This window comes from Dipteris shenzhenensis, chromosome 17, assembly GCF_047967505.1.
Source record: "Dipteris shenzhenensis isolate YYH24624 ecotype China chromosome 17, Dip_SZ_1.0, whole genome shotgun sequence".
NCBI classification, from domain to species: domain Eukaryota; kingdom Viridiplantae; phylum Streptophyta; class Polypodiopsida; order Gleicheniales; family Dipteridaceae; genus Dipteris; species Dipteris shenzhenensis.
This window is the reverse complement of record NC_141612.1, coordinates 49,968,553-49,981,878: the sequence shown is the minus strand read 5'-3', so window position 1 is coordinate 49,981,878 and position 13,326 is coordinate 49,968,553. Positions and strand designations below refer to the sequence as shown.

The following is a 13,326-nucleotide window of genomic DNA, read 5'->3' as shown; positions in this document are numbered from 1 at the left end:
CATTTGTGGTAGCCGTTTTCCCTTCACGATTCTTCTTCATTTGCATATTTTATATTTTATGCAGCTGTTGCTTGCATGTAACAATGTTTTTTTATCACAGATCTCTCTCTCTCTCTCTCTCTCTCTCTCTCTCTCTCTCTCGCAGGTCTCTTGCAGCATTCCTACCCTTTGACTTGGAAAATGTGTCCTTGATTTATCGATAGTCTATGTAAGAGGGAATCCTTATTGAGCAGCTAATAGGGCATTGATAGGTGTTTATGCAGGATTATTAGATTTTGTCACAAGTGCAATTATAGAGATATCTCAAGACCGAGCATTTATTTTGTATCCACTGTTGAGATGTTTTTGTCTGGTGTAGCTACACATGTTCAAGGCCCTTCGTAACATGTTCTCCGTTCTTAATTTCATGTTGGGCCCACTGTAGTGATGTAGAACTGGTAAGAATGGAAAGGGTTGTTAACACCTTGTTCGTTTTGGGAGATGGTGCCTAGATTTCACCAAGCCTGTGCCTGTTATGCAGTGCTATGTCGCTAATTTTAATGCATTTTCACGTTTAATTTTTCATGTTGCTTTTCTCTGTAGGCAGCATAGCAAGTATGGATAAAGAGGAAAAGGGAAGAAAACGAAAGCTCTGGCGACCATGGGCCACCAAAGCATCTTTAAACACCTATACATAATATAAAACTCTGAAGTAAATGTACCTTTTCAGTTGGAACGATTGGTGTTTGAGCTTCCTTGTCACTGCTCTGTTTCTCTCTTTCGTTTGTGGATTTGGTTTGTTGGCCACCTTCTAATGTTTGAAATCAGTGATATACCCATCATATTTGCTTTTTGAAAGTGCAAGTTATGTTTCCATTGGGGTATTTGGAAAAAGTATTGTAAATATTTTTAAGAAGTCAGGAAATTATTTGCTGGAAAACTCATTTTTAGAAAATTGGGAATAAGTTTGTCTATTGCGTTGAAGAAGATGGGTGCTCTTGCCACTCCCTATAAATAGTTTGAAGCATTGCTTCACCTTTTAGAAAGCTGAATTGTTTGCTGTAGGCGACCCTTCAACTGCAAGTACGTAATGGGAGGACCACCTATTCTAGGAAAATAGATTTGCCATTGTCACAAGAGGCATATCACATGGATGGGAACATAAATCCCATCAACACTCTAGGATGGGTTTAGAATGGCAATGGGGATTCTAAAGGCCAAGCGCTAAGGTGGTAGAAAATTTGATGGGAACTAGAAAGTGATCACCCTTTTAGAAATTGGGAAGGAGGTAATGACTTGTCTTCTATCGCCTCCTAAATAGATGAGTCATGATGCCATGTGCCTCTCGCACCTAACTTCTTGCCCAATATAGTGCCAAAGTCCTTTAGGTTAAATTCATTGAGACTCTTTCAACTTGGCCTCTAGACCCCTCGAGCCAGGGATTCACTATAGTAGTGTGGATGCTAAAACCCTTCTAGGGAATTGTCTTTCTAGAACATTGAATTGAGCCGTTCGAGACAATCCAAGATGTCACTAAGTTGACATGACTACAAAGACATTTACCTACCTAATTGTTTGCTCCAATACAATTATGATTGCAATATATACATGCACACCATCCAAGCTAGAGCTAGTTTTGGACCTTGGGAATTACCTATTCTTGGACCCTAGTTAAGTTCTTGAGAGAGAACATGATGGACCCCCTTTTAAAACAATGTTGGAAATTAGAGTTGAATTCTAGGGACCCTCTTAAGGTAGTGGTCTAAAGGGGCGAGAGGTCCCTTTGATATATGTGCATGATTTTCTTGGACAATGACTATTGAGTGATCTTATGATAGAATGTATAATTTCAAGCTCCCAATGTCAGTTGGGTTGGTAAGAAGTGATGAACAAGTTTGGTTTGCATCTGATTGATCACTCATACTAGGAATCATGTAGCAAGCTCAACCTAAATTATGAGGTGTCTCACTATTTTTGAAAGGATGAAATAATCTACACATGGGACTCTATTTTCAAACTACATGCATCTTGACTCATACAAAAACATTATAGCATAATATAGATATTGTGAGATATCTACTTTTTATTTAGATTATGAGCTTGGTTGAGAAAAGTTTGATGGCTTCGTCATTAATGTGAGGAATTAGAAAGACGAGAATTTGTACTCATCAGGGGAATGGAATTCCTAAAACTAGATCGTCACATTGTTTATGAATGCTTTATAATAAGAGAACTAGAGTTTTTATGAGAGCGTAAATGAGATGCCCACTCTATCAAAATCCAAAAATAATATATATGTTGTTTATCCATTGTCATCAAATGATCAATAACTTAGTTGCATCCAAATCTTAAAGAGAGCTTAAAGATAAGTATTATTCATAAGATAATTAAAACATAAATTCGAAGGTTAATCCTTTGTAATCCTACCCCTTTAATGAATGGAAGTACGTTAAATTTTCATAACTAAAAAGTATGACTTGCTAAAACTTTAAGCAATCGCATAAATCATGTAGGCATCATGATTGTGCTACATCGATTTTAGTCAAAAAGCTTTTGAACATGCTAAGGAAATGGTTTTGTATATATTATTTGGACTTTATAATCCCGTGACAACATAAGATATGCAACTTAAAAGGTAGAAAATGAATTTTGGTACTTGCAATATTGTTTACATGCATACAAAGGCAAATATATTCATGTATAGATTTTAGATAAGAAAACTTTTGAACATGTTAAGTAAATGGTATATTATATAATATTTGGAAATTATAAGCCCATAACAAGCTAGCATATACAATTTAAAAAGGTGAGAATGATTTTCGGTACGTGCAATATAGTTTACATGCGTACGAAGACAAATATATGCATGTATAGTTGCGAGGTGATGTGGATTACTTTCCCTCCAAAAATAATAAAAGTTCACAAATAATCTCTTTATACAAAAATAAAGAATATATATTTGAATAATAGACATGAATCAATGCCAGCTAGCTTGAGCCCAAGGAAGCTTGAGGATCCCTAATAAGAAACATTGAGAGAGTCCTCAAGATAGCGAGTGATTTATGAAAGAATCAAATATGTGCATGTATAGTTGTAAGGTGATATTTTTGGTACGTGCAATATAGGTTACATGCGTACGAAGACAAATATATGCATGTATAGTTGCGAGGTGATGTGGATTACTTTCCCTCCAAAAATAATAAAAGTTCACAAATAATCTCTTTATACAAAAATAAAGAATATATATTTGAATAATAGACATGAATCAATACCAGCCAGCTTGAGCCCAAGGAAGCTTGAGGATCCCTAATAAGAAACATTGAGAGAGTCCTCAAGATAGCGAGTGATTTATGAAAGAATCAAATATGTGCATGTATAGTTGCAAGGTGATATTTTCGGTACGTGCAATATAGTTTACATGCATACGAAGACAAATATATGCATGTATAGTTGTGAGATGATGTGGATTACTTCCCCTCCAAAAATAATAAAAGTTCACGAATAATCTCTTTATACAAAAATAAAGAATATATATTTGAATAATAGACATGAATCAACACCAGCCAGCTTGAGCCCAAGGAAGCTTGAGGATCCCTAATAAGAAACATTGAGAGAGTCCTCAAGATAGCGAGTGATTTATGAAAGAATCAAATATGTGCATGTATAGTTGCAAGGTGATATGGATTATCTTTATACAAATAAATAATATATATTTGAATAATAAACATGAATCAATACCACCCAGCTTGAGGAGCCCTAATAAGAAACATTGAGAGAGTCCTCAAGATAGGGGGTGCTTTATGAAAGAAGGATCATGCATCAAAGACGAGCTGCCACAACGTATTTCACCCAAGAGGTTGGAACAAGAAACGCCTCAAGACTTGTCTTTCTATTTTCATTGGTCATGGATTGATATTTGAAAAAGGAAACTCATGAGTGGAAAACTATTGTGATGTTTATGAATGTTTTGATAGGTCAGTGCTACGTATTGGGCATTATTGAAGTCATGAGGTGGTCATATTTGTGGATTGTCTGTGTAAGATACGACACCACATATAACATCTATACAAGATTTCATGACTTTCTTGTTATAATGCATGTGAAGTCAAAAGATGGGGGGTACGATCCTACGTTTCATGAAGTCAAAGTCAACAAAGATGGAGGCTTTATTTCTGTTGTTGGCTAGAATAATTCTTAGTTTAGCAAGGAGTGATATACTTAAACTATCCTCATTTACTTGGCTATGAATGGATAAACTTAGTTGGATTAGAGAAGAGTTGTAGATTGTTCGTGTGGGATAGGACACCACATAAATGATCTATAGAAGATTTCATGACTTTCTTGTTATAATGTGTGTGAAGGGGGGGAAGATCCTGAGTTTCATGATGTCAAAGTCAACAAAGATAAAGGCAATTGTTGGCTAGAATAATCCTCAGAGCAAGCAAGTTTAGTAAGAGGTACTTAGAGAGTAATATACTCAAATAAACTATTCTCTTTTGCTTGGCTATGAATGGATGAACTCTCAAACGAAAGTTAGAATTTGCAAAGAGACTGAAACTTATTGAATATGATTAGATAGTATGTTTTGGAAGTGTTTAGGAATTGGGTTTGGAGACATGTTAATCTAGAGTTGTTTGTGTACATGCGTCCCTTTTTGCAATGCTATAGGGTTGAATGTGGCGACAAATGTTAGTGTGCATTGCCATGTTTGGCTTAGTTGTTGCTTTTCGTGGGTTATGTCCTACCCTTCTAGTTTGTTTGCTATTGTTGACATAGTAGTTTCTATGCCATTTTTGTGTCACATGTGCCTTTGCTTGTGTGTCTTGGAGGGGCTACCGAGATTTATGGCATCGGTTGTCATGGATTGCATCTTAATACATCAAGGGTGGTGCAAACGAGGTCCGTTGAGGGTGTCGCTTCTTAGCTCCAATTGTATGAAGACCTCTTGGGATGCTAAACAAAAGTTAAAAAGTATAGATCCTCTCAGGAGGAGAAGGGCTGTGCTCTACGGTACGCCCTTCTAACTAAGAAGAAAACTCACAATCTTCAAAGAAAGCTGATAGAGAATAGGGTGAAGTTAAACTCAGTATTGATGGAAACAGACTCACTCTTCCATTCTAAACAAAGTAAAATCTTCAAACTGATATAACATGAGCGGCCTAAACTACATTTTAGGAGGTATGGACTCTAGAATCTTTAGAAAAATATTTAATCCAAGATACTATACAATTACACCTATCTCTTTTGCATAAAGATGTATTGTAAGGTTATATATATAATCCTATCTTGGGAGCCCTAATAGGGCCTTTATGTGTAATCTTACATGTAGGTTCTACCACCTTATAATACACACACACTGCCCATAATGGGATTTACATCCTCTACACTATGTTCCCAAGAAAAAAGAATCTTTTCAATCGATGGAAAATTTCCCCTGGAGTTTCCATCGACGGAAAGGCATCTTTGATTTCCATTTGTTCATTCAATTACTTTTTTTCGAGAGTCACATTTGAGCACCAAGTGATATTTGAATTGCCTTTGTTAAAGACCTTTAGGCTTTTGTGCATAGACCAATTCTTGTGACGAATCAGACAGTTCCCAGATTGAAGAGCACCTAAAATTTTGGGTGTAGTAATAACAAACGTGACCTCCCCCCCTGGCCCCTAAAAATAAAAGAAAAGAATGTTCTCTTAATGCTTGAGGGAAAAACAACCATACAAATCTCTTTGTGCGGCATCTGAGCACCCACCATTAAAGCTCCATAGGAGCACAAAAGGTAGCCAATGGTGAGACATTGTGCACCTACTCTCTCATCTTCCCTCCCCCGTATCCATTTTTTTCATTTCTCCCCACTCACACCTCCCTCCCCCACACATGATCATCTATGAGAGGCACAATCGCCTATGGCCTATGTTAATAGGTAGTAGGTGCCTTACTAGAGGTCTGGTTAATCGATGTGTGTAGCTAGCTCACGTGGGCGAAAGCCTAAACCACTTGAGCTATCATTGTTCGGCCCATGAGAGTATCCCTTTACTTCTCAATGAGGGCAGATGAGTGAAGCCACACATTGATGGAGGTAGGTTTCTTCTATTGCCTCATTGAGTCTACCTACCTTGTCTTGTAGGTTGATGGTTGAGCTGATGCCTTCCACCTTGACCTCACCTAAAAACTATTGCCTATTATGTGTCACGTTGTCAACATTGTTTGCACAATTTTGTTTCTTGGTACACATTTTAATATGAATTAGCTTTGTTCAGGCTCCTTCCAAGTACCAGGCGACTTTGTGTAGGTTGGTGGTGCTATTGGTTGTCAACACTATCTGCATCCTTTCACTTTTCATTGGCAGATTGTTGTTTCTAAGAAGACACCTCTTCTCTAGTTCACTTTTGCAGGTGTCAGGAATCTGTGTATTTTGGATTGTTGCCTTTACGCGACCATTGCATTGATATTTGATATAGGTGAGCCATGCTCATCATCACCCCCTGTATGGTGTTGTTTGTTTTGCATAGGCTTTGTCATGCACAGATTCTCTTAGTAGATCATGGTGATTGTTTAATCACGTCCTTGAATTAAGCATTGCTTGTAGATACCTTTTTTTAAATCGATCTTGACACTACCCTTAGAGTTTGTCTAGTGCTGTAGGTCTATTGTACCTTGCAAGTTATTAGGACATACCTAGAACCTTAGCTATGGCCCACTAGTTGCTTATAGGTATAAAACCATGTCTTCCTCCCATAATCTACCTTCCCACTTGCAAATTGTGATGCTTTCTTCCTTCTTGAGGCTTGTAGAGGAGCCTCACGGGTGCTAGTGCTCTAGCTTCCAAGTGTGTGCTCTCTTCCTACTAGTATAGAAGACTTTCCAATGAAGGGGCTTTATAGGTCTAGCAAACCTTGTTTTGATACCATGAAAGAAAAATGGTGGAGGTATTTTATATTGAAGTGCCCTCCACTTAGATATGAAAATGGTGTTGGTTCCAAATTTTGACCATACTAGCCTCCTTAACATGACTTTCACGGAAATAGAAAGAAGAGAACTTGTACTTGTTGTAGTCTAATAAGGAAGCTTATCAAGTGTTGAACATGTTGAAAGTTATGTGAGCATGCTATTTATGAGAGTTTAGAGCACCTATCGATAGAAGAATTGTAATATTGAAGAATATCGATTATGATGGAGATGGTGTCATTTATATATGGTTTACATGGTATGTGTCACCACATATGTTATCTATTCTGGGCAATTGGAGGTTAGCATTACCAATACATCTAAAAAAGAGAAGGCTTTAAAGAGGTGTAATTTATGAAAAGAAGAGTGTTTGACAAAGATATTTAGAGTGTTGAATACTCAAATAAATCTCTCTCATTTCCTTGGCTATGGATGGAAGTTTTGTGTACACAACAATACACTTAAGAAATAGAATCAGTTCAAGAAGATGCATTAAAGGCATAGAACTACTTGAAATGATAGGGAAGGAGACACTTACTAGACAAAATGCAAAATCGATCTATCCCTCTAGAACCAAAGTGGGATGCATAAACTTGCATAGCCTTGCTTGCTGTGTAACTCTCTTCTACTTATTGAATGAAGTCTGGGTTCATATTCAACTCTTTCTTAGCAACCTTTCAATCGTTGGATCTCCATGTGGGTGGCTTTGGGCCATCATTTTTTATTGCCACTTGGATACCCTCTCTTTGATGCTTAAGTGCACCATTTTATTGAGCACCCACTTACTCTTGAAAGACTTGGGCTCGAGCATGGAAATTCCTTCAGGTACTTTATAAACCACTCTTTTGGCCTGCATCTTGCTTGTGAAAATCGAGCATCATGATCACCTTTGTGCTCTTATATGCACTATGCCTCCATCTGCAAAATTGTTGAGGATTTTCCTTTATCTCTCACTCAATGATGATGATTTAGAGCTTGTGATGTGATGCAGAGCCTCTTAATTTCAATCCTTTGTATGTTTGCTCCCTCATTCCAAGTGAGAAACATTGGAGGGCACTCGGGCCTTTCACCTTGGGAGTCCGAAGCGGTTGGATTGTTTGAATCAACATAATTATTATGTATCTATCTAGGCTGTTACTGCCCACTGACCAACTTCTAGCTCTTCACACGCGTCTAACATGCTTGACATAAGTGGACCATCTATTGCCTCAAATCTCCAGTTTTAACCTAATATGCAAGTGGAAAAGATAAATTTTTTTGTTGCATTTACTTCTTTGGGACTATACTAAGATCTAAAGTAAGACATAATTTTTGCATGTCTAGTTCTCTCTGTCTTATATATATGTCCATAGTCCTTTGGACTATTACATGAATGTGAAGGCCCTTTTTTTATGCTCCTTGTCATTCTTTGAATTCAACTCTAAATTGGAGAAAATGGAATATTTAGGTTGTTCATGTGAGCATGATGTGCACATCTCTCGACCATATTATATTGGAAGGCTCACAAAGCATTCATTCAATGGTTTAGAGAGATGGTTGATTATCTTTATGTATAAGCAATATATGGTAATTTGAATTTGGATATGGCATCAAAGATCTTAGAGGACATAAACTATCTTTAGGGGCATGAGAAGGCAACATGGATGGAGCCTCATAGCCAAGCTTTGTAAGTGGAACTTGTGTCCTTACCAAGCTATTCATATGAAAGTCTCAACAAGGGGGAGGGCGGAAATTTCGTCCTTCTTGACATGTCATGATACCTTTAGAATGGGCCAATGTCTTAGCACTGTGCTTCTTTAATGATTTCACTAAATCCTATTATACATATCCTTAGAAAGTAGCATGTTTGCAAAATCGATCTTGCTACTAAAACAAGTTCAAAACAATGGATGCCTGTAATGGTACAAGCTTTCAAGTTCACACTTTTTGCAAATGGGATTGCTTATTTGGTCCAAAAAAATCTTTTCCATCAAGATGTGATAGTAGAGGTATAAAACCTTCGTCCCCTCTGATTGTTGGAACTAACAATATGTTTCCTTTGTTTTTTTCTACACAGATGTTATATTAACTCTTGAAATCGAGGGTTATTTTAAGAATCAACCACAAAAACTCATTCATCTTTACCATTGTAGGAGCCAAGAAAAAAGACATCCATAATTGAAAAATTCACAAAAAACTCATTTCAGAATGAAAGTAAAACTTACTCCATGGTTTTTAGAATGATTGTATCTCCACTTTAATAGTTTAGACATTAGAGGCCACATGAGTACTCTTTTCAGCACTAGGAAATTTATTACTTCTAATGCGTTAAACGCTATTGCATATGTGAAGGGTAGTTAGATTCTAGTCGAGATAAACTTTTGACCCCTAAAATTGTACAAAAACTACTTGTACAAAATTTGAACAAAAATTAGTGAGAGTAAGGAATGCCATCCAAAAAGACAATGCAAGAAAGAAGACATGTGTAACCTCTTATAGAGGGTGTGATGAAACTCCTTTTCATGATAGAGGTTAGATGCATGTAAGCCCTCCTTGTGTTGTAGAGGTGTTGTGGAATGTGAAGGGGAATGGCACAGGAACCTTTGTTTTAGCAAAAGGTTTTTGCATGCATGCATGTGTGGGTGTGTAGGTATGGGCGTGTGTGCATGTACGCATGCATGGGTGTGTGTATGTAGGTGGGCATGTGCATGTGGGTCTGTCATATGAGCATGTGCATTTGTAGGTGCATGTTTGCATGAAGGGGGGGGGGGATCCATGGAAAATGTGCAACAAGCTTTGAGGTTGCTTATCCAAAACCTTCATTGTACAAGAAGATCGCAAAAGAGAGAGAACGGAGGGTGGGGGGCAAATGTGACAACATGATATTTGACATTGAGAGGAGAGTAAGCACTTGAAACTTTAAGAAGGTTCACGTAACCTCCTTCCATAACAGTTGGATGGGGTTGCTAAGATAGAAAGGGATGACAAAGGAACTCCTATAGTTGTAGGATCACATTGCCAACTACTTGTGGAAAGACTAAGAGTGTTAGATACGAATGAACATTTGAATATAGATTGAAATGCTTGGTACAAGAGAGGAATGAAACAATTGAAAATTTAAGCTCAACCTTGACTAACTGTAAAATGATTAGAGTGCCCTTTCCCTGTGAGTCACCTCATGTTTTAATTGCTTTTACATCAAAGTATTTACAACCTTTTAAGCGTTTTTCATTGCAAAACTTGCTCCAGAGAATCCATCCCTCGAGCCATCAATGAGTCACCCCTCGAGCCATTTTGGGAACACTTTGAACTTGTCATAAGGATGCAGCCAGATAGTACAAGTACTAAAAGTTCATCCAAAGTAGACTCCGGACACTCAGCTACACAAAGCAGTCCAAACACTACAAGACAATGCAAAAAGAACAACACCAGGGAGCATGTCGAAGGTCCCAAGAGCCGATAGCGCTATAGCAAAGCAACAAAGGAAAGAGAAACTTGATCCAGCAATACAATTGACTGAAGATATACAATAGGGAGCATGTCAAGGATCCCAAGAGCCAATAACATTGTACTCAAGAATTTAAACAAAGAGCACTGAAGTACCCATTGCAAAGCAACAAAGGAATCAGAAACTTGATCCACTAGTACAATTGACAAAAGTGCAAATTAGAATATTGAGAGAAATGAGACCTCTTCAGTTAAGGGTAGTATCATAGGTTGTTGCCCATATTTTGTTGACTCGATGATGGGTATAACATCACAAAATATTTTCAATTTCAATAGATAGGGTAAAAGCCTTATCATGAGCTCATTATCTGTGATTACACATCTAAATGGATTCAGTAATAAGCAATTTCTTGGATCATTGAGGGACCCCTTGTATGGAATATCATCTATAAAGATGGTGTTTCTCTTTTTACAAATATTTGAATATTGTGCACATGCACGAGATAAGGGCTTCCACATAACAATTGTTCCATAAGGAAAAAGGAATCGAATCCTTTACACAATCTTCTTGTCCCCAAGTCATGAAGAAATAAATTTTTTTGCTTGCTACGTGCTCCAAAAGCTTGATCTCTAGTAGAACCTTCCGCTTCAAAGCACATGATCATACTCCAACATTAAAGTTCCTACAAATGGAACTTATGAATTCAATGCAACCTGCACGCAACACAACCCTTTCTTGCCCAATAACATATGTTTGAAGGCTGGTTGAACTAGTAGATTTACACATCAAGAGTCCAGCAAGGTCTATTATGACTGTGTGCGGTATTCAGACACCTTCTCAATCAGCAACTCTTCCATGGAATCTTCTTGGATGTCCACTGAACTTGGAAATTCAATGCATTCCTCAAGCATAATGTGTTCAATAAACTCAACTTCTTTTTCATTTGTATTTCCTATGACAAGATTCGTACATAACATTGGTAGCAAAACTTTCTGATTAGTAAAGCACACATGCAAATTATTGTTCACATAGCAAGCACCTACCAACCTCACATGGTGAATATCTAAGTAGTCAAAGACATGTGTTTGTATCAAGATTACATAAAATCATATTAATTCTCATCTTGTGGTGGTTGCTACTGGTCATCAATTACATGGTGTGTTACATTACACTCTGCAGACATTTTCCAATTCAATTTTTTTCCAAAGCTCACCCGCTTGCCCAACGAGATTGTTAACATCTGTAGCATTTGTGATAGCAAGAAAAATATGAACATCTCCCAATGATTGTATAGGCATTGCACATTTCACACCTGTAAGCTGAGCTAGTGATGGATTTATCTTAATTAGTTGAGCCACAGTTGCCTCCAAGGCATCCTTCTCCATCTCATTCAACACCATTGCAATTGCTTTTCTTCTCCCGAGCAATGCTTCCTTCAAAGTGACTCCCCCATCAACAAATCCACCACATAGTGGTTCTTTGGATAGAATGTGTGCACGAGTTGCACAGTGTAGCCTTCATCCCTAATGTTCCACACATCATGAATCCCAATCTTTGTAGGTTTTTGATACTCCCCTTTATCTCGTGCATCTCTAGGATCATCCTTATCCACATTGGAACATGCAAACTTTTCCTTCACACTACCAAAGCCGTTGATAATGTCTCGCATTTCCCTAATTCTTGCAACCTCAAGGTTGTCAAAGCATAGAAAACCCCATCCTAGGTTCTTCATTGATTTATCCATGTCGTTCTTTCTTGCATGCATGTCATCCTTGGAGTGGAAGGTTGTATTCCATATAGTCCAAATTTTTTATAACTCCAACAACCACTGCAAGGTAAGGAGTAGCATGGCTAAGAAAAGTAATGTGTCTTTATTACTTTATAACATGTGGTACATAAAAAAGATATCTCCTGGGACATCAATTTTGGCTATAACAACACTTACATCATGGAGAAACACAAAAATATCAACTTCCAAACAATCTAAGAGGGGCTTCTCAAAGATGAAAGGAGAAGCTAGAAGTTTCCTCCTTGGAGTCTCCCTCCCTCAAGCGGCCATGGCCCCCAAGAGACCCTCTTCTCTCTCTTAATCTCTCTCCCCCTAGCAGCAAGACTTGTCTCCTATGTCTGTTAAGATAGCTTTCTTGTATGGGGATCTGCATGAGAAAATTTACATGGTACAGCCAGGAGGCTTTGAAGAAAAGGTCAAAGAACACTTGGTTTGCAAGCTAAGAAAGAGTCTCTATGGCCTTAAGCAAGTGCCTAGAGAATGGTATCAGAAGTTTGATGCTTTCATTTGGTCCCATGGTTTTAGAAGAAGTGCGATTGATCATTGCCTCTATTCTATAGGGCTAGGGATAATAGCTTGATACTCCTGGCACTTTATATGGATGATATGCTATTAGCTAGCAAGAACACTTATGAGCTAGATGCATTGAAGGAAAAGTTGTGTGAGGCCTTTGACATGAAGGATTTGGGACCTGCACATCATATTCTTGGTATGTGCATCATGCATGACTAGAGTAGGAAACTCCTTTGGCCCTTGTGCCTAACCCCGGTTATATATACTCAAACTATATACATATATATATATATATGGATATATTGAAGTTTACTGAGAGATAGATTCTCGAGGACTCCATTGAAGAGATGGCAGAGTTGATATTGGGTGAAAAGGGGACAACACTATGAATCTCCCCTGATAGCACAGGCTCCAAAAGAGCATCCCACTATCAGAGCGAAGTGCAATTGGGTAGAGAAAGCCACCAAAGAGGCTAGAGTTGAGGCCCCCAAAACTTCAAAGCGAGGGAGTAGAAGTTGAGTAGGAAACGTTTGTAGGCTCTATGGCACCATGGGCATGGTGCAAGTTGTAAGGTCTTTTTTATGGGCTGACCACCCTTTCAATGTAAGCCAACTTTATTTTGGTATCTATGTAAACTTAAATCACTTAAAAATGTTTGAATTATATTTTCATG

General features: G+C 37.8%; 1 protein-coding gene across 2 annotated transcripts in view; it reads left to right on the top strand.

Moving 5' to 3' along the window:
• TAFII15 (TBP-associated factor II 15) overlaps positions 1–853 on the top strand; it is an 81,700-nt gene extending 80,847 nt beyond the window's left edge. For both annotated transcript variants that reach the window (XM_087388727.1, XM_087388726.1), the window contains exon 7: positions 583–853. In XM_087388727.1, the coding sequence (XP_087244853.1) occupies positions 583–591 (9 nt within the window). In that variant the 3' untranslated portion in view covers positions 592–853. The remainder of the gene's footprint in view (positions 1–582) is intronic.
• Positions 854–13,326: the final 12,473 nt, after the last annotated feature.